We start from the raw sequence: 24,013 nt of genomic DNA on the forward strand, positions 1-24,013 counted from the left end.
CACTGGAGCATGCTCAATATGGTCAAAGGAAGCTCCTTTTCATTTTCTGCCCGAAACCCATCTCACGTTTACATTCCTGCTGAAAATATGGGCGGACGGAGGGGACGTACGTACGCAGCAGTCGGCGTCGGCGTGCGTGGCGTGCTGACGGCGGGTCGCGGACGCCGCAAAGCGGGGGGGCGTGGCTCCAGCCTTCCTGGGTCAGCTGACCCGGCCGCCATTTTGTCGGCTTTCGCCTCAGAGAGCGGCGCCGGCGGCGGTCAGGCAGGGTGGGTCTCGGCGCCTCCTTCCTCCTCCTCCCCCTCGGGAAGGGATGCGAGGCCCGCCCGGCTCGGCGGCTCCGCCCTCGCCCCTCCCGGCGCCGCCTCCCTCCCCCTTCCTCCTCCCCCGCGCCAGCTGAGGTGGCCGCGGCCTAGCCCGGCTCGCTCCCAGGCCGCCCCCGCCCCAGCCCAGTCAGCCAGCCACGGTGGTGGTGGTGGTGCCGGCGGCCTCCGCGATGGCGCTGAAGATGGTGAAAGGCAGCATCGACCGCATGTTCGACAAGAATCTCCAGGACCTGGTGCGGGGCATCCGCAACCACAAGGAGGACGAGGTGGGTACTGACCCCGCGTAGCCTCCAGCCCCCTTGGGAGCGGTGGGCCAGCTGCTCCCCTTGGCCTCCGGGGGGCTGGGCTGGGGCTGGAGGCTGCCCACTTGGCATCGCTATTAGGTTGGCCATCATTTCATGGCCAGAATGAGGGAAAGAGGTTGGGGGGAGGAGGGGCTGGCGAGTGGGGGGTGGTGGTTGGGAGGTGCATGCAGTGGTAATCGGGAGCCTGAGCATCATCAACGTATATGGAATTGGATTATATGCTCTTGCAAAAGTGAGGGACAAATGCCGTCCCTCTAGGGACCAACACTTCATCCCTGAAATATGAGGGGCATCCTGCATAATGAGGGGCAGTTGGCAGCCCTAATCCACTCTGGGTGTCTGAGCTGTGCGTAGCCTAGGATCTGAAAAGTGTGTGTGTGTGTGTGCGCATGTAATGTAAAATAGAGGCTCCAGGTCACATAGGAGTGGTCCAGCCCCACTTATCCCCATTGGAGCCCCCCTGGGAATGGTGGCTAGTAGTTCCCCTTGGCCTCAGGGCTGCCTAGCCGGGGCTGGTTGGGTCTGGAGGCTGCCCACTTGGTAGCAGCGGTGGCATCACTCTTGGTGTCTGAGCTGTGCATAGCAGTAGGATCTGTAGAGTGTGTGTGTGTGTGTGCGTGTGCGCACATGTAATGTAAAATATTATTATTTATTTATTTATTTATTATTCACATTTTATATCCCACTCTAACTCCCATTATGTAAACCAGAATATCCATAGTAGTAGTAGTTTTGGGGTGCTTTTGTTGTGGCTAATCTTGTCTGGGTATGGCATGCTATTGTTAGTAGTGGGATCAATAAAGGCTACTGTTATTGGCAGTAATATTGATAAGAGGCAGTATCCAGACTAAGCTAGTCATAGCTAAGCACCATTGCCTCCTGTCAGCTTCAGTGGGGCTTAGTCTCTGGATGCTGCTTCTAGTGGGATCACCAACTGTCTCCTAACAATCAACAATATTAGTGTTAATAGTGGGCAGCATCCAGATTAAGTCCCATTTAGATTATTGGGATTCAGGGTAGTTGTGATGTGACTAACCTGTCCCTTTTGTCGATGGTGCTTAGTTGTTTCTTAGCTAATTTGGATGCCTGCTGTCATTAGTAGTGGGGTCCTTATTAACATTCTGACTGTTAATAGTAATAGAAGTATGAATGATAATACTGCTAATTATAGTGGGCAGCATCAAGATGAAGCCTTATTGAAATTAATGGGAGTCAGTGATTACCTTGACTCCTATTAATTAAAAGGAGACTTAGCCATGAATCCCACCATGACTTGTAGCTGAAGTACATTGACTTAAATAACTGTATATTCCTCTCCTGTTGACCCCTGCCTCCATCTCTTTCCCTTTCCTCTGTTGCCTTCTTTGTGTCAAATGGTAGTTGTAAGCCCCTTGGGGCAGGGGCCTTTCCTGTATGCTGCAATACAGTAAATCATATTCTCCCCTCCCTATTTTCCCCTTCTCCTACCTTTCTCTTGCCTCCCTTATGTCTGTCTCCCCTCTGTTGTAAGCCCCTTGCGGCAGGGACCTGTCCTGTCTGTGAAATACCATGTGTACGGCTGATGTACCTGCTGAGTTCATGGCAAAGGTGAAATTTGAACCCAAGACTTCTGGTCGCAGTTTGACCATTTGAGCCAGGGACTTTGTGTTCACAGCTCAGTTTCTTAATCTCTCTTGAACACTGGGTTTGGAGCGCTGTGCCTTGAAGTGCATCCAGAGTGCTTTTAGCCTCTCCCTACACTCAGCATATGCCTATTGACGGTCTTGTCAGCTTCAGGGGACCCTGAAAGTAGCACACAGGGGTAGGGGGGAGCATGCCAGCGTGCTTTGCCTCCTGCAGTTTGTGCATGCTCAGAGACCTTTGGCCTTCTCCAGGAAGTTTTTGACATTTCCAAAGGGCTTGATCACATCATGTACTCTTCCACATTCGTCAGTACTTGCCTCGTGTTAAGAGTTTAGTATCTCTGAGCACATGCAGAGGCCAAATGACTTTCTGCACATGCCCACAGGCATGCCTTCTTCTAAGAAGGTTTTGCCTTCTTAGTTCAAGAAACCATTCTCCTTTGCTCATTCTCCTTTATCCACACATTCCCCTGGAGCTGGAGTGCCTCTTGTGTCAGGGAGGCAGTGCTGGTACTTCCTCCAAATTAAGAACAGAAGACCCTGTAATGGGTGCCACATTCACAGAGCCCTGCCCAACTGATCTGGAGCCTTCCATCTGGGACTTAAAAGAGCTGACGGAATGCTTCCGTGTTGGTTAGCGTCTCCCTGTCTGTTTTAACAAGGATATTTCTCTTCTTCTTTCTCTGTTTCCCTGGGAGTTGGACAGTCTGCTTAAATTGTGGTGGGGCGGGACTTGGGATTGAAATTCCCTCTTGGTGCTTGTTGTTAATCAAAATCTGAGGTTGATTCCTTGCATAGAGGAAGATGTTGCCTTGCTTTTTGCAAGGAAGTGTGGACTGTTTGCTGAAGTGAGAGCCGAAAGAGGAACCATGCGGGGGTGGGTGGGGAGAATCCCAAATGGGTGGGTAGAGAGAATGGTCTTGGATTGGGGAGGAAGTGAGGTCCTTGATCTTACCTTAAAAATCCTACTATTTATATCTTGGGCGTGACAGTTGCGAAAGCTGGATTTTAAGACACCTTTTTTGTTCCCGGAAGCTTCATTTGCTGGTTAATTTTAAGTGGACTGCTTGCCAGTGCCTGATAGAATCTGTTGTATTATTAACCAGCTGACTGAGGGAGCTGAATAATTAGCTGACAAGATTCTGAGCTGTGCCTCTCCTCGGCCCAGATAAGAATTTTTTTGCATCTTCTTTGATCAGCTTGTGGCTTGGTTCTCTCTCTACCCCTCTGTTTCTGAGGAACGCCTGCTCTGCGAGAAGCTGTCCCAGAAAGTTGTCACACTTCCCTGGGGGAACATAGGAAGCTGCCATATACTGAGTCAGACCATTGGTCTGTCTAGCTCAGTATTGTCTTCATATACTGGCGCGGCTTCTTCTCCAAGGTTGCAGGCAGGAGTCTCTCTCAGCCCTATCTTGGAGATGCTGCCAGGGAGGGAACTTGGAACCTTCTGCTCTTCCCAGAGCGGTGGCTCCATCCCCTGAGGGGAATATCTTGCAGTGCTCACACATCAAGTCTCCCATTCAGATGCAAGAAGGGCAGACCCTGCTTAGCAAAGGGGACAAGTCATGCTTGCTACCACAAGACCAGCTCTCTATCCTTGAAGTGCTCGTGACTGTAGCCAGAGGCCTGAGCAGTGTCCATTGTGCAGGAATACAGATAACATTGCAACACCATATCTCTTATTTGGAAGAACTGATGGGGGAGCAGCAGCTATTGAGGCAGAACACCACTTGCCGCCACAAAGTTTTTACAGCTGGCCACCTTGAGTTCTCGCCAGGCGACAGTCCCACAGGAGTTCTTGTGCTGGATCTCTTCACTCCATTCTAGGGGGCGTGCCATTTCATCTCTTTTGGTGCCCCCCTGTGTGCTGTGGGGTGCTCTCTTCCATTCCAGCTGCTTTGGAGTGGTCGACTGGAGGGTAAAGAACCTGCACTAGTCCATATTAACAGCAGACTTACAGTGCCTAGCCCAGAGTTGTGGTCAGGGAGGATGTGCGGCTCCTCGGACAGGGCTTGGTCAGCCGAAAGCACACACAGATCCTGCTATGCAACTTGTCAGTGTGCATTTCCTCCCTACCCTTTGTTTCTCATGGGTTTTGTGGGAGTTCAGTAAAAACTACTCGGGGCAGAAAACAGGCATGCTGGCTTGTCTTCTCTCCCTCTCCTCCCCACCCTCTGCCGGCAGCTCCTCTTGGCCTTCTCTTGCCCTCTTTCCTTGAGAGCCTGGCTTCTCAGCCTTGGCCCACAATGGCCGTTGCTGCTCCCTTGCCTAGGCCTTGAAACTCAGGCAGCCCATCTCTGGGATCTGGGCTGCTCAGCCAGTAGCAGCCAAAGACCTTTGGCCTGCCTCGCCTTCTGTGCCATCAGGCCACCTCAGCCCGTCCCTGCCAGATGTTTCTTTACTGAAACTGACGCAAAGGCTTGGTAGACAGAGGTTTAGACTTTCTGCAGTTGTCTTTGGATCTGATACCAGGGCCATGGTGGTTGGGGGTCGGGTGATTTGGGCCTGGAGCACCTTCCTTTTGAGCCAAGGCTACAGCATCTGGGGCTCTTCAGTTGGGGAAAGAGGCAACTACAGGGAGGCACAGTCGAGGTGTACTAAAACTATGCTTGGAGTAGAGAGAGTGGACAGAATTTTTTCTCTCCTTCTCTCCCAACACTAAAACCAGGCATGAAGCTGATGGCCAGGAAATGTAGGAGCGACAAGAGGAAGTACTTCTTTACACAGTGCGTAATTAAACTGTGGAATTATCTACCACAGGAGGTGGTGATGGCCACCAGCTTGGATGGCTTTAAAGAGAGCTTAGATAAATCCGTGGAGGACAGGTCTATCAGTGGCTACTAGTCTGGTGGCTGTGGGCCACCTCCAGCCTCAGAGGCATGATGCCTCTGAATCCCAGTGGCAGGGAAGCATCAGCAAGAGGGAGGACATGCCTTCAGCTCTTGTCTGGGGTCTTCTCAGGGGCTTCTGGTGGGATACTGTGTGAAACAAGATGCTGGACTAGATAGGCCTCCTTGGGCCTAATCCAGCAGAGCTCTTCTCATGATTGTCTGTTTCATCTTTCAGCCCCCAAGGTTACCCACCGCAAGCATAAGTTGCTTTGCTGATGTCATCCTCAAAATATTTGCCGTTCCTCCTTTATACCTTTGAGTATTATCTTTTCAGCTACCATCAGAGCCAGTAGCTGGTGTTAGAATGTTAATTATTCTAAAGCATGGACCAGCCAGACTGAACTGCAAAGACTCTCCCCTCCCTCCCTCCCTCTCTGGAGACCTTGCTCTGTTACTGAATTAGACTTTAATTTAGTGTGTGAAAAGCAGCGCCTGACTTTCAGCAGCTTTCACAGGACACCACAAAGGTGTGACTTTTGCGTGGGGGTTGGGGTGGAGAAGAGCTGAAATATCTGGGAAAGAAAGGGAAGAATGTGAGAAGAATCAAAGCTCTTGACAGGATGCTGAAATTCAGAAAAACGCTTGTGGCGTTCCCTAAGATGTATCTTTTTGGAACCCAAAGCCCCAGACTGGAAGGGGCAGCCCAGAGCTGCTCTTAACCCTGGGCAGGCCGCCTTACCAGCTGCTCCGAGTGATGCTGACTCTCTAATAAGGGCCCCATCCGGTAGGACAGATTTGCTTTCCCCAGCAGCTCAGGCACTGCCGAAATGGCTGTTCCTTAAACCGTTTGAACCCAGATCTTCTATAGATCCTCCCTGCTTTTACGTGCCACCTCCCACCCCATGAGTCAGCGTGGGGTCCTTGGTGGCATATCCTCTGCTCCTGTGCATGAGGCTTGGTGATCTAGGACGTTCATCCCAACACTGGCATGAAGTGAGGCGTAGAACAAAGCATCTTGAGTCATGGCCTTCCTCAACCCAAGGACAAAGCACCAGTTTGTTCCATGCTCCCTTTCCACCAGATCTCGTTGGGATAATGGGGCAGTAAGGGTACAGTCCTCTTCTTCCATGTTGGATTTGGGGGTTCTCTGCCAGGAACGTCCTGCCTGCCAAGGTTGTGGCTAGTTGGCAAGGAAGGCTCTGCGTACCTCGCGGTCTCATCCATCCCTGGAACTTTGCATGCACGCCCCAACGGACCAGAGCCTGCCTGCCTGGCACTCTGAATGATCCAACTGAGAGCCTGCCTGCCTGCCTCCAATTCAGTGCCTGCCTGCCTGCCTGGCACCCAGCGAACCAGAGCCAGCCTGCCTGCGAGAGAGCCTGCCATATGACTTTCCAGCTGATCCAGGCTGTCCTCACTTGGGAAGTTGCTGTGGCTGAATTCAGCGACACATGTGTCTGCTTGTGTCAGTTGTGGCCTTGGAAAGGGACCCGCACGAGAGGGCCGTGACTCTGCCTGCCTGCACGCACGCACAGTAGTAACAGAGGCCCAGCAAGGGAGAGACGTCCAAAGGATTCCGTGACATCTGTCCTCTCTTGCCATAACAGGGCCATCAAATATTTAACAAAGTACAATGTACTGGAGAGATCCATTGCATGTCGTACAAGGGGGATCTTTGTGTCCCCTGCTTGGGACGCAGTTAGTTGCAAGACAGGATGGTTTGCAGGCAAAAGCTTCTGCTGCTGAAGTTCCACAGCAGTCAGTGGATTTTGAACTTGAAGGTGGGGGGAGTCAGTTGTTGCTGTTAAAATCTTGCTGTGCCCTGAAACTGTAAAGAATAGTGGCTTGTCTTGAAGAATGGAGGAAGTCGTGTTACCCTAGAAAAGACCACTCCAGCCAAGTATTTCGGCTCTGTTCCATGCAGTGGCTCCAGATTCAGCTGATCTCATTGTTATCCTGGTCAAGGAGCTCAGGGTGGCTCACCTGGGAGTGATCCAGGTGTGTCTTCCTAATTGTCCTGCAAGCTAGGCTAAGCTGAAGGTGGCGGCTGATACAAAATTACTCAGAGAGCTTCATGACTGATCTTAGGTCTGCCTGAATCCTCCACCCTCTGCTGCTTTTTTCTCCTTTGAAGGACAGTGGGACATAGGAAACGGCCATATACTGAGTCAGACCATTGGTCCATCTAGCTCAGTATTGTCTACACAGACTGGCAGCAGCTTCTCCAAGGTTGCAGGCAGGAGTCTTGCTCAGCCCTATCTTGGAGATTCTGCCAGGGAGGGAACTTGGAACTTTCTGCTCTTCCCAGAGCGGCTCAATCCCCTGAGGAGAATATCTTAGTGCTCACACTTCAAGTCTCCCATTCATAAGCAACCAGGGTGGACTCTGCTTAGCAAAGGGGTCAAGTCATGCTTGTTACCACAAGACCAGCTCTTGTTTGATATTGAAAAGTTCTGTTGGATGAACTGTTGATTCCCAAATGGCATGCCGTGAGGAATTGGACTCCTGTGAGCGTAAAGCACTTCCCCCACAGAGGAGGCTTTCCACCACATCTCTTCATGGGTCACTGTTCTGTGCATTCCATCCAGCCTCTGCTGGGGGCAGGTAATTCTACTGCTTGAAACTCAGTTGGATCATTCAGTGTGCAGACATCACACACCTGCCTGCCTGCCTACCGAAGAGATCGCCCCTTGTCCAAGAGCCCTCCTGCTGAATGGTGACTTGCACAGGTACACCGCAAGAGGGCTCCTCTGAGGGTGGGGTGACACTTGCTCTTCCACACTCCAAAGGCTTGCTTTTCTAGGACAGCCTTGAGTGGGTGTGCAGTCCCCTGCCATCCCCTGGCTCTCTGCAACTTGGTGAGGAGGTACTTTGCACTGCAGCTTCTTCCAGGCCTTCTCAGTAATGGTCTCTTGTGCCTTGTGATGTGGTGAAATCCCATGACTTGGAAGCACGTGGCTTGTGTTAACCCTCTCGGAGAGGCCCACTGGCAGTCCAGAGGTCTCGTTGAAAGGGCGGGCCAGGGACAATTTGAAGCCAGCAGGAAGAGTATCATCAACCAAAGGGTGAATCGAGGGGATGGTGACGCTGAGGCTGAGCAGATGAAGCTGCCTGCTGCTGAGCTGGCCCTCGCTCCAAACAGCCGCCTTTCAAAGTGGTGGTTCTCTTCTGTTTAGCAGGGGAGAGCAACTGGCCCTATCCAACCCTGGCACAGCATCCCTTCTGTGGTGGTTGCTGGAGATGAACCACATATTTCTTCCAGGTTGTGAGCCCTTCTGGGACAGGGCATCATCTTGCGATGTAAACCGCCCTGAAAACTTTGTTGAAAAGCAGTGTATGAATATCTGTTGCTTGTTCTGAGCAGGCCTCTTCGTGATTTGGAGGGACTCTCAGAGTAGCAACTGTGCAGATCCACAGCCGCTGACCTCCTCCTCCTTTCCCTGCCAAGGGGCATGCCGTTCTGCCTTTTCAGCATTGGGCGTCATGTGTTATGGAGGGAAGATGAAATCTGCTTTTGCGGGTAGAGCCACTGTTGGCAGATGTCTCAGACCTTGGAAAAATACTAACCTAGCAGAAGCTTGCAGGGGAGTTTGCCAGTGGAGGAGAGAGAATGTATTTATTTTATTACCTATATATAGAATTCTCTAAGACTTACCCATCACTGATCCCATGCATGGCAGCTCTCGCGAGCTGCTGGGAGGGGGAAGCGGTGGCAGAGAGAAAGGTGGGGGGACGGCGGCGGAGGAGGAAAAGGTGCGGTGGCCGGGGGGGGGCTGAGAATGGGGAGAGAGCCAAGAGGGAGGGGGGAGAACTAGAGGTGCAGATAATCTGTGCCCTGGCCAGCTAGTCTTTATATATTGCCTGATATGTGTGTCCCTAGGTGCCATACATGACTTAAAATACAGCAAATATAAAACCGGATAAAACGATCAAAACCATTCTATGTATTGAGCAATTTAGAATGTAATTCACTAAAAGCCTGAGAAAACAGGTGTGCCTTAAGGGCCTCTTTCAAAGCCGTCAGAGATGGAGATGCTCTTATTTTGACAGGGAGCATATTTCCAAAGCTCTGGGGCAGCCACAGAGAAGGCCTGGTCCCGAGTCACCACCAGACAAGCTGGTGGCGACTGTAACCGGACCTCCCCAGATGACCTCAATAGGCAAGAGGGTTCATGCCAAAGAAGGCCCTCTCTTAAATACTCCGGGCCCAAGTGGCTCTTCTGTATCTTCTGTAACTTGGTGTGTGTGTTGAAACTAAGCCACCTGGTGTGCCTTAGCAGGAGTGTGGCATGTGCATGCAGCAGAGACACTTGCTGATGCCTCCCCCACTCCCGACGTGTCGCCCCCTCCCTCCAGGCGAAGTACATCTCCCAGTGCATCGACGAGATCAAGCAGGAGCTGAAGCAGGATAACATTGCCGTGAAAGCCAACGCTGTCTGCAAGCTGACCTATGTAAGTATCGCTCTCGCCGAGGGCCAAGGTTACGCAGGCAGCTGTCCGTGTCTGCCGCCTTGGCTGCGAGGGAGCTGTGCGTGCATGGCAGAGACACCCTCCTTTGAGAGTGCTTGGTGGGTTGTTGTGCTGCTTCTGTCTCTTCCATGCTGAAGCTCAAGGTGGCCGAGCTGCTTGAAGCTCTCACCTGCGTAGCCCCTGGTTTGCCTGCAGACGGTCCCAGGTTCAATCCTGCATCTTCAGGTTTTGCTGGGAGAGCTGCTACCAGGCAGTGCAGGCAGGGCTGAGCTAGAGGGACCAAAGGCCTGACTCGGTATAAGGCAGCTTCTTCCTTGCCTGTGCTCTGATAGTCTGCATTCTTACCCGGCCGTTCAGCCATCAAAGCTCCCAGAGCAGCTTACACAAATGATGGTAAAATGCTGTACCCACCCTCCCCCAAACCCCGGGGGATTCTGTTCTGCAGCGTTGCTGCTCTATGCACTAGTATTGCCTTGGGTACAGTGTGGTGTGGAAGTGTTGGGGGAGGACTGGGGAGACAGGGTCCAGATCCCCACGTGGCCATGAAGCTCAGTGGATAGGGTGGGCCCGTCACACTCTCAGCCCAGCATACCGCACAGGATGGCCAGGAGGATAAAATGACAGGGGAGAGAATCGGGTACACAGCCCTGAGCTCCCTGGAGGAAAAGGCAGAAGAGACGTGCAAGAAATAGGTAGGCCACACATTCAGCGCTTTTCTAACACAGCTCTTGTTCCCACCCGAACAGTTACAGATGTTGGGTTACGACATCAGCTGGGCGGCCTTCAACATCATTGAAGTCATGAGCGCCTCCAAGTTCACCTTCAAAGTAAGCTTTCCTGTGCAGAGCCTGGGTCTCCCCTGTGCGGTGCCATTTGTGTTGAGGGTGCCAGGGTCAGGTGGACTGAACTCAGACCCTCTGCCCCATCCAGCCCTTTGGAGGGGGCAGTTACCATTTGTATGGCTCAGAAAAGCTTTGGCAGAAGCCGGGGCCTGTAGAGAAGCTCCCGGCAAAAGCCAGGCCCTGGCCATTACAGACTTGGTTTACTTATTAAAGGCAGCACACACTTGGTCTTTGGGGTTCAACACTAAAAGGACAAAGTGAAGGTCGGACTGTCTCTCTTGCTTATCTTGGCTTTAAGGAAGTTGAATCCATGATGTTAAAGTGGAACAGAACAGTACTTTTGAGCCTGAGTAGGGCTTATGCAGACCTTCCTTCCTTTCGGTTTTGCTAGGCCTAGGGAGTGACCAGAAGCTACGTGGGCCTGTGGCAAACTCCTCTGCCCCACACATCCATGCAACCCTGGAATCTTCTTCAGCCCCCTCTCTGGCTTCTAAGATCGCGGCAGGCATGATCTACATCCCTTCTGAGTGGATTTTTACAATCACGAAGACTAAAAAGTGGGCATTCTAAGCAAGCTGGATTTGTATCTAAGACCTGTACTTCCCCCCACCCCCAGTTGAATTGTAGCTTACTGGTAACTGCCCCACCATAGCTATTTCTGTTGCAGCAACAACTAGAAGATGCAGTGGTTAGAATGTGAATAAGCTAGGAGTAATTACCTTCAGAGTTACTAGAATGCGACTGACGGCTCAGCGTCGGAATGTGAAGGCAGCTATTCAGTCTTTTCTCCGTTTTCTCAACCGTGCAGCGGATCGGGTACCTGGCGGCCTCTCAGTGCTTTCACGAAGGGACAGACGTCATCATGCTGACCACCAACCAAATCCGTAAGGTAAGCAGCTCCTTTCCCGAAGAGGGTTCCGTCTGTCAGATGCCCCAGTACTTGTGTCCTTATTCCTGCTTGAAGCTCTGCTTATCTGTGCACTTTTCATCTGCCCCCTTGTGAGCATAGGTTCTTCATGTCTTCTTAAAATCCATCTTTTTGGTAGATCTACTTGTGAAGGTCTTCCTAAGGTTGAAGCTACCTGATTGGTCTAAATCATTCGGCTGCAGCCCAAGTGAAAGCTTTCAGTTTTTATACATCTTTAAATCTATCGAAAAGGCAGCTCCAGATTAGGCAATGCATTCCCTTTTTAAGGTGGTGGTTTTTAATAGAAATCTTCAGTGCCTACTATCTGTAGCGTGTTCACCTTAAAAGGCATTTCCCGTGCAAGGCGCTCTTGCACGGGGAGGGAATGCCTCTCTGGAGATGGCATGCCTCTCTTGAGACCTGGGAATGCCTTTCTTGAGATGGCAGTTGTGTATTGTAACAGGTGCCGTTCTAGACAATAGAAAAACAAAACACAGCTGGAACCACAAGGCAGAAATGAAACACAAGATGGTAAGATGCCATCTTGGAGGAGGCGTTTCATCATGTGGGAGAGAGGAGAGGCATTCCCTCTCTTCTCTCTGACTAGAGAGAGTGCCATCTCTGAGATGGCGAAAGCCAAACACGTCCCAAAGACATGCATGCACTGCCTAAAAGCAGAGAAAATGTACTGCATTTACCTGACTCTAAGACCAGTTTTTTTTCTAAGTTCTTTGATACTGGAAATTGGGGGGTCATCTTAAACCAAGTCCTCTTTCTTTTGGGTAAAAATAGGTATAACCTGTATTTAACCTCTTTTTCGTAAGGGGATCGTCTTAAATTCAGTGTCGTCTTGTATTTGTGTAAATACGGTATGTTCCTGGAAGCTCTAGGCATATGCAGATGTAATTTGATTAGCTCATTGGATCAACTAAGATCTTCTTAGTTGGACAACAATCCTAGCTGTCGGCATGTATGCTCCGTCCTTCCGTAGATTTCCAGTGCAGCTTACAATGCTGCTATAGAGTTAAGTTCTGATGCTAGATCTAAAAATGGTGACTGCTCAAAAGACCAAAGCTTCCTTTCTCTCTCTTCCCTTTGACCCCCTTCCCCCTGCCAGGATCTAAGTAGCCCTAACCAGTACGATACGGGAGTTGCGCTGACCGGCTTGTCCTGTTTCGTGACTCCGGATCTCGCCAGAGACTTGGCGAACGACATCATGACCCTGGTGAGTCCCTGGCGGAAGGCCAGGCCCGCTCATGGTGTGCACAGTCCTTGAATTGTTTGCTGTTCCTGGTGCACAGTGCAGCCCTGAGGCTTCAGGCGCTCCTTTAAATGCCTTTGGAAGCTGGAGCTCCCTTATTAGTCAGAGTGGGCGAGAATTGAAGATAAGTACCAACAGGCAGCCAGGTGCTCCCGGAACTGATTGCTGCCGGTCTCTCCTTGTAGATGGTGGCTGCAGGCAAGTGCTGGCTGTATGCTGAAGCATGCCCTGAGGTTCACGCTGAGAACTGTGGGCACCCTCAAATGTTGGGTCTTTAAAGATGTCGGATCTGCCTTTCAGTCAAATAATCTCCTACTAACTGAGCAAAGAGATGCCTTTTTAAAGGGGTGCACTGTTCCCTCTAAGGCGTGTGCACGCGCTCACAAGTTTTTGGATGTCCGCTCGGTTCATTTTCAATGCCACTCAGGTTGAATCAGAAAGGCCCCATTCTGAACGCATGTTGCGCACACAATACCTTGATACTACCGCCCAGAACAAAACTCATTCCTCACAGTGATGGAAAAAATTAGAAGGACCACTGAAGTGGTGTTTCTCTTATATTTAGCAGGAGGAGAGCAACCGGCCCTATCCAACCCCAGCACAGCATCCCTCCAGTGGCTGTTGCTGGTATCTGCCTTCTGTTTCTTTTTAGATTGCGAGCCCTTTGAGGACAGGGAGCCATCTTATTTATTTTTTCTGTGTAAACCGCTTTGAGAACATTGGTTCAAGAGTACTATATAAATATTCATAGTAGTAGGAGTTGGTTTACAATGGATCTAAAAATTACAAAAGACATCCTCTACCAAAGGCCCTTGCTTCTGTGGCCCTTGACTCCCTAGTGGCTAGAATGTAGCTCTTGCTGTCAAGAAATGGAAAAGCATCCCTGTTTGAGGAAAGGGCCATAGCTCAGTGGAAGAGGGCCTGCTTTGCATGCAAAGAGTCCCAGATTAAGTCCTTGGCAGGGAGAGACCCCTGAAACCTTCAGAGCTACTGCCAGTCAGCTTAGACAATATTCAGGTAGAGGGACCGAGTCTGACTCAGGAGGCAGCTTTCTGTGTTGGAAGCTTTCATGGCTTAATGATAGAGCTCCTGCTTTGCATGTGAGAAGTCCCAGATTCCATTCTGGCCGGTGGGGCTGGGAAAGACTCCTGCCTGCAACCTTGGAGAAGCCTCTGCCACTCTAGACAAGACCTGAGCGAGCTGGACCCAGTGGCCCTGACCACTGGGTCCATAAGGCAACTTCCTATGTTCCCTCTTCTGCCCAGTGTCATGGTGTCTTCGCAGGAGAGAGCTGTGCAGCTTTCCCATAGCTCACATCCTTCTTGGCAGCCTCAGAGGAACGCCATTACAGGAACGCAGCATATAAATATTAGCCAGAATCCTTTGCAGCGAGCCGGTCTTGCACAGCAGTATCACCCAGCAAGCACCATAGAAAGAGCTCTCCCCAGGGAAGAGAGCTTGAAAACTGTCCTTCTGATCAACTCCCGAAACTGTTCCGGCCGCACTGCCAGAATGAGCACAGCTCCACAGCCTCGGGGCCTGCATTGGCCACGTGGCAGCCCTGCATTCTTCCAGTGCTCCCTGTAACAGATTCCCAGAAGTTGTTGACTACAACTCCCAACATCCCCAGCTGCAGTGGCCTCTGGCTGGGAATGATGGGAGTTGTTGTCAACATCCCCTGGGAATCCCTGTTACAGGGAGCACGGTCCCGGATGTGTAAGCAGAGCTTTAAAGCGGACCCGCCAGTGCCGAAGGCACAACTCTGGTTTTCAGAGACACCACAGCAGCAGCTGCTGCAGCAGCAGCATTACAGCTGGTCGATATTTTTTTCACTCCTTGTTTGTGACCTGAGGCATACAGTCCCTCCACTCTGCACGCCCCCCAACAGCTGTGTGGCCTTGGGCAGTATCATTCTGTACCCAAAAGGGGGCCTGTTCCTCAGCGCGTTAGTGGAGGGGGGAAATAGAGTATCGCTGGGGAGCTGCAGCATAAAGGAATGTCTAGGATTAATCACTGTGAGAAATCTTGGAGTAATCGCTGCATATTTTCACAGCAATTAATCCAAGATTAACTTCTCAAAGCTTCCCTCCTGTCTTGTCTCTTCCTCCCTGCCCCAGATGTCACACACGAAGCCTTACATCAGGAAGAAGGCAGTGTTAATCATGTATAAAGTGTTCTTGAAATACCCCGAATCCCTGCGGCCTGCGTTCCCCCGCCTTAAGGAGAAGTTGGAAGACCCGGATCCTGGTTAGTGAGTGGGCACCTAGGAGAGTTGGATGCTCTGGGGACTCTCGGTCACTGAATTCTTGGGGTATAAATCTGAAACGCCAAATAAAACGGAGTAAAAGTGGGTGCGGGGAGAGGAAGGCATTAAAGGGGATGGGTACTGAAGACTGATAGATGCCTGCTTCTCCTCCCTCTTATTATTTGGGGTACAGACTGCCTTTCTAGAGAATGCTTCAGCAATGACGTACAAGAACACTTCCAAAAATGCATTGGGCTCATTGATGGGCCTGAACCCTCTTATTTTTTTACCCCAGATATAAATTGGGCTACACTTTAATGCACAATTAAAAAAAACCCCAATTGTGTGTGAAGTGCTTCCTTATGGCTCGCAGGGACCTCGGGGTAAATTTGGCTGATAGGTGAACACACACACTCCTCCATTCCAGAGGGGATGCAAACGCAAAGCCGGGTGTGAAAAACTTCCTGGTTGCAGAACTTTGCACCGGCAGAAGTTTCCAAACAGTCCTCAGAGGCAGCTCTGTATACAGGCCGTGGCAGAAGATTGGAGCCAGGGTCCTCGAAGCAGGATTCCTGGGTTCTCTTGGCGTAGAAGACAGGTGGCCACTCTGTGCACCAGCCTCGCTTAATTTGCTTGGCTCCGCCATCTCCTGAGTGTGCTCCCCATCAATATGGCCATGTGCCGCTTGCCTCTGGCTGTGGCATTCACAACACCTGACTTGTGGGACAGGAGCAGAAAGGAGGAACTTCACTACCTTCCTCCCAAATCTCTATGGTACCCTCGTACGTTCTAATTCTTTCCATAGGTTTCTTGCACCTTCATCTAGAGACCAGAAAGGTTACTGGGATCTTTTCCCCTTGGTTCTTCTGAAAGGTTACTGGGATCTTTTCCCCTTGGTTCTTCTGAAAGGTTACTGGGATCTTTTCCCCTTGGTTCTTCTGAGACCCGTTCAGACCCTTCTTGCTTCCCCGGTTTCTCTTGCAGGCGTCCAGTCGGCCGCCGTGAATGTGATCTGCGAGCTTGCCCGGCGCAACCCCAAGAACTATCTCTCCCTCGCGCCGCTCTTCTTTAAGCTGATGACATCCTCCACCAACAACTGGGTCCTCATTAAAATCATAAAGCTGGCAAGTGTTAGCAGGGCCTGCCTGTTGGCGTCCTCGTGAGCAGTGTTGCCTTTGCAAAGAAAAAGGGGTTGCAGTGTAAACAGGAGAAAGGGCAGCAGGCAGTCCAGAGATCTGACTGGAAATGGTGTTTTAATGTGTTTTGATATTTCATTCATTCATTCATTCATTCATTCATTCATTGGATTCATATACAAATTTTTTTATATTTTTATTTTTTATATACAAAAAAGGACAATTTTTTGTCTCTTACTTGCCTGTTTAACCGTCCCCCCCCCGACCTTCCCTCCCCCCCCCCAGCTTTTGCATGCTGTGCTGGCCCGGGTTGGGGGGGGGGAAGTGGGAAAAGAAAGGAGGGGGGTGCAGAGGGGGAGGGAGGGAAGCAGAGAAAGAATTAGATGTGGGTGAATCAGAAAGGGTTTTTGTTTTCTCTTTTATTCCAAGAATAGTTCAAGAAGGTTACCCCAGATTTGACTGGAAACGTAATTGGTGTGGGGGAAGTGAATTTCTGGCTGTGAACTGTTGCAGTCCTCCGGGCGTAAGAGAGAGGGAAAGCATACGAAGCCACCTGTGGGTGGCGCCTTGTTAATCGTGCTTCTCCCAGCTGTGGTGCTCCCCACTGTGGAATAGGAGCAGCCCTTCAGACACTGAGACACCCACCCTGGCCAGGCTTGGTGCAGCCCTGTCCGTCAGTTCTCAGAGTTGGTATCTGAGTCCCTGGTGGGTAGCAATTTGGAGGGAGACGGGCAGTTGCCGATGCCCCCTGTATCTGGCTTGTGGAGTGCAGTGGCAGTAGGGGGCACCCATCAGAACCCTGAGCTGCCGTTGTGCACCTCTCTCCATGTGGTCGACCTCTGGACTCCAGTTTAAAAGGAGCAGGTCCACCAAGCCCTTCGCTGTCCTGCTTCTGCATTACAGAATGTCTCTCTACAGACTCATTGTGGGCAGTCGGGGATTAAACAGCCGGCTCGTGTTTTCTCTCTCCCTCTCCCACAGTTTGGTGCTCTCACTCCGCTAGAACCCCGGTTGGGCAAGAAGCTGATAGAACCCCTGACCAATCTCATTCATAGGTAAGTGGGTCACATCTTCCTGGCAGCTTGTTCCCCTTGCCGGTTTACAGCTTTTAGGCTGCTCCTAAAGAGCCGCACATATTCCTCTCGTCTCTGCTCCTAGTCTCAAAGCAACCCAGATGTTGATGGAGCTTCAGTAGGGTGGGGTGATTGACCGATCAAAAAAGACTTAAGTCAGTTGACGGGGTTAAACGTTGTTCAGTCATGGAAGTGTGTTTGAAGCATTAGCTTTGATTGTTTTGAGAGAGGCCTGAAGGTTTTATAGGCCTGTTAGTTACAAAAGTAATCAACAAAGTTAATCTCTGTTGTAAGGGTTAACCTTTTAAAGGAATTGTGACTTATCACAACAGTGTTAGACACATCTATAAAAGTGGACAGTCCTCTGAACACATCTTCTCTTTAGTTTTGGTCCTGTAACAGCAGATCAGCCACTGGTTACGAATTCTAAAACAAAATTAAAACGGAGAGCAAACGAGCAGCAGCAATGACTGACACAGGTCAAGTTCTAGAGGCAGCCAATTCAAGCAGCTTCAGCTGTTACCTGCTCCTTAAATCCATCCCCTGACAGCTCTCCGGCTCAGGGGCAGGAAGCCCCCTCGCCCCTGCCCTGCCCTACCAATGGGAATAAAGCTGAGCTGTGGCAGTCCAGGTTTTGTGGCACAGCTGATGTCTGACCACCAGGCCAGCAAGTGGCCTGTTGATCATCTTTGACCAGTCAACTGACTGGAGTGCCAGCTGTCCCTTCCAGCAAAGCCTTGTGTGCCTCTGGGCCGGTATAGCTGCGATGCTCCTGAACTTGCCCTCGCCTCTTAGCGCCCATCACACCATCCCCAGAATGCCCTCCTTGCGACGGGAGAGCCCCTGTTTGGGTGGTAGGCTAGCCGAAGGAAAGAGAGAAGCGTCCCACTTTAATCCTCCTTTCTTTCTCAAACAGCCAGCGGGCTCTCTTCCCATTCCCTAAAGAGGGTAGAGTACATGGCAGCCTCCTCAAAGATAAAAAATTAGTCCGCTCCCAAGAAACGCGGCAAAGTGGACAGTATGTATACTTTGAAACCCCACCCCACCCATCTCCCTCCTGCCTACTTCTCCCTGCTCCCCGCCTTAGTCGGTTTAGCTGTCGGACTTCTTGCCTGGAACCTTTCCGATTCCTGGGTGACGCACCCTGAGGAAGCCTAGGGCTCTGCAGGACGCAGCTGGGACACGACTGGCTTAGCTGAGAGCTCCCTACATATGTTTAAGGATGACTCCTCATTGGAGGCAGGATCTGCATCCCCTTTCTCTGGTTCAAATGGGAATATTGTGTAAAAAAAACCAGCAACGCTTGAGTTCATTTCTGGGAGAATTGTATGTGGTTTCTGCAATGTGTTCATGGAAGACGGGTCCATCGGTGGCTAGTGTTGATGGCTCTATGCCAGGGATTCTCAACCTTGGGTCCCCAGATGTTGTTGGACTTCAGCTCCCATAATCCCCAGCCCCAGTGGCCTTTGGTTGGGGATTATGGGAGTTGAAGTCCAACAACATCTGGGGACCCAAGGTTGAGAACCCCTGCTCTATGCTGTCTCCAGGCACGGTGTAGAGAGTTAGCAGCATCTCTTAAAGGTACTTAGGCTGTGAACCGTAGGAGTTGGTTCAGGAAGCAAGCCCCTGGCCTAAGAACAGCCCGGCTGGATTAAGCCCAAGGTCTGTTCAGCCCAGCTTCCCATCCCCCACCGTGGCCCAGCAGATCCCTCTGGGAAGCCCACAGGCGAGAGACGAAGGCAAGCCCTCTCTCCTGCTCCCCTGCAACTGGTACTCAGGGTGCTGAACTAGTTAGGCCTTGGGCCTGATCCAGCAGGGCTGTTCTTGCGCCCTGTGCTTGCTTCCTGAATAAACTCCTAATGCCCACAGCTTTTGTATCTGGTAATGCTACTAACCCCCCATGCCTCTAAAATGATGGTACCCATTGTTTGGTTCAGCTTGAGAAGGGAAATTGTGCTTAAAGGGGGAAACATTCACTGTTTTAGTTCCCAGCAGTGAGGGATGCAGCCGAGGGCTTCTCTTGCTACTTACCTAGCAGGGTCAGAGTTTGAAGTAACGGAGGAGGGTGGGGTTTGCTCTTGTGGCCTCCACCCACTTCCCGTATCCCTTGGTGCTTTGGTTCCAACTGACTTGTGCAAGAGGCACAAGTCCCCATGTGGTTGGACTCCCACTTCTGGTTTCCAATGGAAGGCAGCCAGTTTTGGATGACCAGAGGTGCCCGCAATGGACCATCTGCCCTGACTACATCCTGGTCCTGTCGCCTAAAATAGCAGCTTTCAAGCAGAACCGGAAGTGAGGGCTGTGTGTCGCTCTAGTCTTCTCTGTAGTTCTCTGAAAACGTGGTGTGGCTCTCCAATCCTCTTGTTTTCCCTCACTACTTTTGTGGTCTTGGGACGCCGGCTGAATGCTGCGTGCTAAGCAATTACCTTGTGGCAAATCCTGTTGTCTAGCTGTGGTCAGGATGGGCAGCTTTCCTGACCAGCATTCAGCATCTTTGAATGAACTAAAATGGCCAGGTGGCTCGAGAGGGTGCTTTTGAGAAAAGGCGGTCTTCAACCATGGTGACTTAAATAGCCAAGAAAAGAGACTGGTTAAACTCTGCTGTCCAGTTCTTTTTTTTAAAAAAGTATCCATTTCTTGAACAAGTGTGCATACTAACTTGTAGCTGTCCTATCTTAAAACCTATTGGCTTTCCACCAGCTCCTTGATGCTACCTTATCAAAATTGTATACGCAGCCACCATATACAGAGTGAGGCCCACTACTAACGCTGGTGGTCTTTGCACTGTTATGACTTTGGACTTTGAGAACGGCTCTTAATGCTCTCGCGGTCTTTCCCCTCAGCACTTCAGCCATGTCGCTCCTGTATGAGTGCGTGAACACCGTGATAGCAGGTAAGACATCCGGAACCAGTTTCTCCTGGGCTGCCACTGGCTCAGACTTAACTTCACCATTTCGGTTATATTAGTTGCAATAGAAAAGCCTCTGGCCCAGACACAGTGCATGTTCAGGTTTGCCCTCTTGCTCAGTTCTGCATTTCCTCCTTGGGTCTCCTCTTGGTTGAGGTGACACCCACTGTTGTGTGCTTGAAGACGGGGTCAGAATCCAAGCCTCTGTGCCTCGGGGTGCACCGAGGGAGGGCTCCGAGAGAGTCTTCGCTGCTCTTCATCGTGGGGTGTCTGGGTGTTGGAGAGCTTGTGATGCATTATTCCAGCCTGTTTGCTCCAGGGAGGAGAGAGTTACATTGCCCCTTGCTCCTGTCCCCTCTTGTATGATGGGACCACATCGCTGGGCAGAAACATTCCAGATACTACCACTTGCAAGTCTAGGGTGATATGGGTTTACTTGTACGATCACATGTATCTGGCTTGAACATTCGTGAATGTTGCTCTTTGGGGAGGGTCAGGTCCCCCCTTCTTCTGATTCTGCGTTCTTGTCGTTGGCCCCTCCTGGAAAAGCAAGCTGTAAAATGGGTGTGTGTCTTCTGCCTTTTCAGTTCTGATCTCCCTCTCTTCGGGGATGCCCAACCACAGTGCCAGCATCCAGGTACAGCCTTTCTCCTGCCGCGTTACCTTCTTCGCCTTCTGTTCCTGTGTTTTGGCTTTGTGGCTCTGGGGCGGTACTTGTAAAGATTTCTCCTGGCCTATCTAAAAGACCCCCGAGCCAGCTGGCGACAAAGCCTGCAACTCGGTACACAGCTAGGGACGTAGAAAGCTGCCTTCTACTGAGCCAGATCCTTGGAGCGGGGCTCTTCCACTGGGCTCCACCCTCGGGTGATGGATGAAAGGTGCTGTGGGTGATGCAATAGCCAACTCTCTCTCCAGCTCTTGCTGTCCGTTGGGAGCCTGAAGCAAGCCCAGAGGTAGTGATGGTGGTGATCAACCTCCCCCCTCCCCCCCCAACTGCCAAGAAGATGAAAGCCTTCCTTTGGGGAGTCCATGTTCAAAAGCAGTCTACCTCAAATCATAAGAGGCTGGGGGAAAGCCCATCTCCTGAGACTGCTGCTTGTGAGGAATATAGGGAGTTGCCTTATACAGAGTCAGACCATTGGGCCATTCCGCTAAGTACTGCCTGCTCTGACAGCAGCTCTTTAAGGGTTTCCAGCAAGAGTCTTTCCCAACCCTACCTGGAGAGGCCAGAGATTGAATCTGGGATCAACAAAGCAACTCTGAGCCACGGCCCCCTCTCCAACTTTCTTCAGGTCATCTGGGCTGGTCGACAGTGAGGGACCTCCTTTAGTCCAACCCAGCAAGGCAGCTCTTGTATTCATAGTGAATAGGTCTATGGGCTGTGATAGCTAAATGGAACCTGTATGTTCAGGAGCAGCCAGCTCCTTAATGATCACTTGCAGGGGGTTCAAGCCACAAGGGAAAGTTGGCTTCATGCTTTGCTAGTGAGTTTCTTGGAGGCATCTGGCTGTCCCTGTTGGAAATGGGATGTTGGGGTAGGTGAGTCGTTGGTCTGATCCAACAGGGCTGCTCTTGCATGCTTAGTTGTGGATAAATGGGATCTTCCTGATCAGAGGCAGGAAGATCCCGCCTCTCTCATAACTAAATGCTGGGTCCCTCCCTGTGGGCTTCCCAGTTGGGCCAGCTGCTAACGCCATGCTGTCGCATCTCCCCTGCTTAGTCCTCCTGTAGAGGGGCTGCCACAGATTGGTCTCCCAGTGCTAATGATGGCTTGAGCGCTGCAGAATCTTCCAGGGGGTTGTCAGGGGGGTGGATGTGTTTGCGTGTGTTTTTTGTCTCTAGGAAGGAGTTTAACTTTGCACGCTCTCCTTTGGCAGCTCTGTGTTCAGAAGCTGAGGATACTGATTGAAGATTCTGACCAGAACTGTAAGTATGAGGACTGGTCACCTCCTATGGTAGCCTGTGGCAGTTGCCACCGTGAGGGCTTTTCTGTACTGTTGGGCTGAAGAGAATACTCCAGTTCTGCAACCTGAATGTGTTATGTGACACACAAATGCAGTTTCTCATGTTCATGTGGAAATCTGGTTTTGCTGGTCCTGGAAAAGGACAAAGCACCATGCAAAGCACTGAAAGCCATGTGCCACTTCCTACCTCAGGGAAGTTCTCCAGTTCATTGGCTACTGGCTGCACGCTTCCAAGCATACATTTGTGGCCATAAGGACTAGACACTCTAAAATGCAATCCGGGTTTCTGTGCCCAGCAAGGCCCTCTGACCACAGTGGGCCATACAGGTTTACAGAGCTAAATAATGATAAAGGGGAGAAGCAAAACTTAGCTGGAGACAGCCTAGGAGGAAAACCATGGGGCAAACATTTCCAAGAAGGCTTTAAAGGAGAAAGCGGGCTGTTCCCACTTTGGCTGATTTTGCACAGGCTGCAAAAGGCCAAGCACCCAATGTGAACGGAAGGAACTCTGGGTAGCTAGTGTTTGTCTGCTCTTGAAAAAACAAGTCAGCCATGCCAAATGTCCCTGTGAACAAAATTCTTTTTTCATTCATTATCTCCCCATCACCCAGTGAAGTATTTGGGGCTGCTAGCGATGTCCAAAATCCTGAAGACACACCCCAAATCAGTCCAGTCTCATAAGGACCTCATCCTCCAGTGCTTGGATGACAAGGACGAATCCATCCGGCTGCGAGCCCTAGACCTTCTCTACGGAATGGTGAGTTGCCTTTTTGTGTGTCGTTGGCCACAAACTTCACTGGAACTTCAGTGGAACTTTTTGTTGGAACTTCGGTGCCATTGCAATCCAGTCGCTGGAGTGACGGGTTTGGAAGTGGACACGCATGGAACTGCTTTCTACAGAGTCAGCCCCTTGGTCCAGCCGACCCAAAACTGTCTGCTCTGACAAGCAGCAGCTCTGCAAGTATTCGGACAGGTCTTCCTCAGTGCCATTCGCTGAGGTGCTGGAGAACTGAGCGTTGCCGTGCCAAACAGGTGCTCTGCTCCAAAGCTACATCCCCAGAGTGGATTACTTCATGGCCAACATTCCTGTCAGGGTGCCTAGCAAGCCCCGGCCTCTGAGCATGGCAGATCCTTTTCATCTGCTCCTCCTCTAGTAGGCACGGTCCACATACTTGGAGGCCCAAAGGACTAGACATGCTTAAAACAAAACAAATAAACCTCCCGACATCTAAATAATATAGTTCTGTGTTGAATATAATTAATTATTCTGGTTTTCAATTATCTGTTTTATTTTAGCAACATGATTAGCAAGTTATTTCAGTTTTGGTTATTCTTAACAAAGGTCAAAATGTGTCCAATCTCTGTTCTTGTTTGTTTGTTTGTTTGATTTTTATACCGCCCTTCCAAAATGGCTCAGGGTGGTTCATTTATATTCTGCCCAACCAAAATTAGTTCAGGACTGTTCACGATCAAGTTTGGGTTACCTGAGAGAGCACCTTTCTCTACAAGACCCCCACTGCTCATTGAGATCATCAGGAGGGGTCTGTCTTTGGGTGCCACCAGTTCATCTGGTGGTGACCTGGTATCAGGCCTTCTCAGTTGTCACCCTTAGTTGTGGAATATGCTCTCCATGGACATGAGGAATATCTTCCTTGGGAGGCCTTCAGGAGAGCCTTAAAGGGTTTCTGCCTGCTTGACGAGATCATCTGAGGGGGCTCCGGGTGCCGACAATGAGGGAGGCTTGGTTGTCGTGCACTCGGGACAGGGCCTTCTCTGTTGCTGCCCCCAGGCTTTGGAATGCTGTCCCCGTGGCCATTCGCTCCTCAGACTCTGTCACAATTTTTAGAAAGCTGGTTAAATCTTGGCTTTTTATCCAGGCCTTTACATGATTTTTTTATTGCTGCTTCTGTGTATTTTTATCCATGTATAGTTTTTCTGTGTTTGTATATTATGTATTAAATGTATTTTAATATCAGATTGTTTTTATATTTTTAGCTAAATACTTTTAACTCATTTTTATTATGTGTGTTAACTTTTGTAAACCGCCTTGGGATTGTTTTTAATGAAAGGCAGTATATAAATCTAACAGTAAATAAATAAAATAAGTTCTATATTTTTAGCCT

General features: G+C 50.6%; 1 protein-coding gene across 2 annotated transcripts in view; it reads left to right on the plus strand.

Moving 5' to 3' along the window:
* The first annotated feature begins 204 nt into the window (after positions 1 to 204).
* Positions 205 to 24,013, plus strand: part of AP3D1 (adaptor related protein complex 3 subunit delta 1) — a 47,923-nt gene continuing 24,114 nt past the window's right edge. The window contains exons 1-12 of one of the 2 annotated variants that reach the window (XM_053296505.1): positions 205 to 592; positions 9,441 to 9,536; positions 10,301 to 10,381; positions 11,205 to 11,285; positions 12,421 to 12,528; positions 14,682 to 14,811; positions 15,794 to 15,933; positions 16,927 to 17,000; positions 19,862 to 19,911; positions 20,514 to 20,563; positions 21,804 to 21,852; positions 22,502 to 22,647. In XM_053296505.1, the coding sequence (XP_053152480.1) occupies positions 497 to 592; positions 9,441 to 9,536; positions 10,301 to 10,381; positions 11,205 to 11,285; positions 12,421 to 12,528; positions 14,682 to 14,811; positions 15,794 to 15,933; positions 16,927 to 17,000; positions 19,862 to 19,911; positions 20,514 to 20,563; positions 21,804 to 21,852; positions 22,502 to 22,647 (1,101 nt within the window). In that variant the 5' untranslated portion in view covers positions 205 to 496. The remainder of the gene's footprint in view (positions 593 to 9,440; positions 9,537 to 10,300; positions 10,382 to 11,204; positions 11,286 to 12,420; positions 12,529 to 14,681; positions 14,812 to 15,793; positions 15,934 to 16,926; positions 17,001 to 19,861; positions 19,912 to 20,513; positions 20,564 to 21,803; positions 21,853 to 22,501; positions 22,648 to 24,013) is intronic. The other variant, XM_053296506.1, reaches the window with a different exon arrangement.

Source organism: Hemicordylus capensis, chromosome 2 (genome assembly GCF_027244095.1).
Source record: "Hemicordylus capensis ecotype Gifberg chromosome 2, rHemCap1.1.pri, whole genome shotgun sequence".
In the NCBI taxonomy this organism is placed as follows: domain Eukaryota; kingdom Metazoa; phylum Chordata; class Lepidosauria; order Squamata; family Cordylidae; genus Hemicordylus; species Hemicordylus capensis.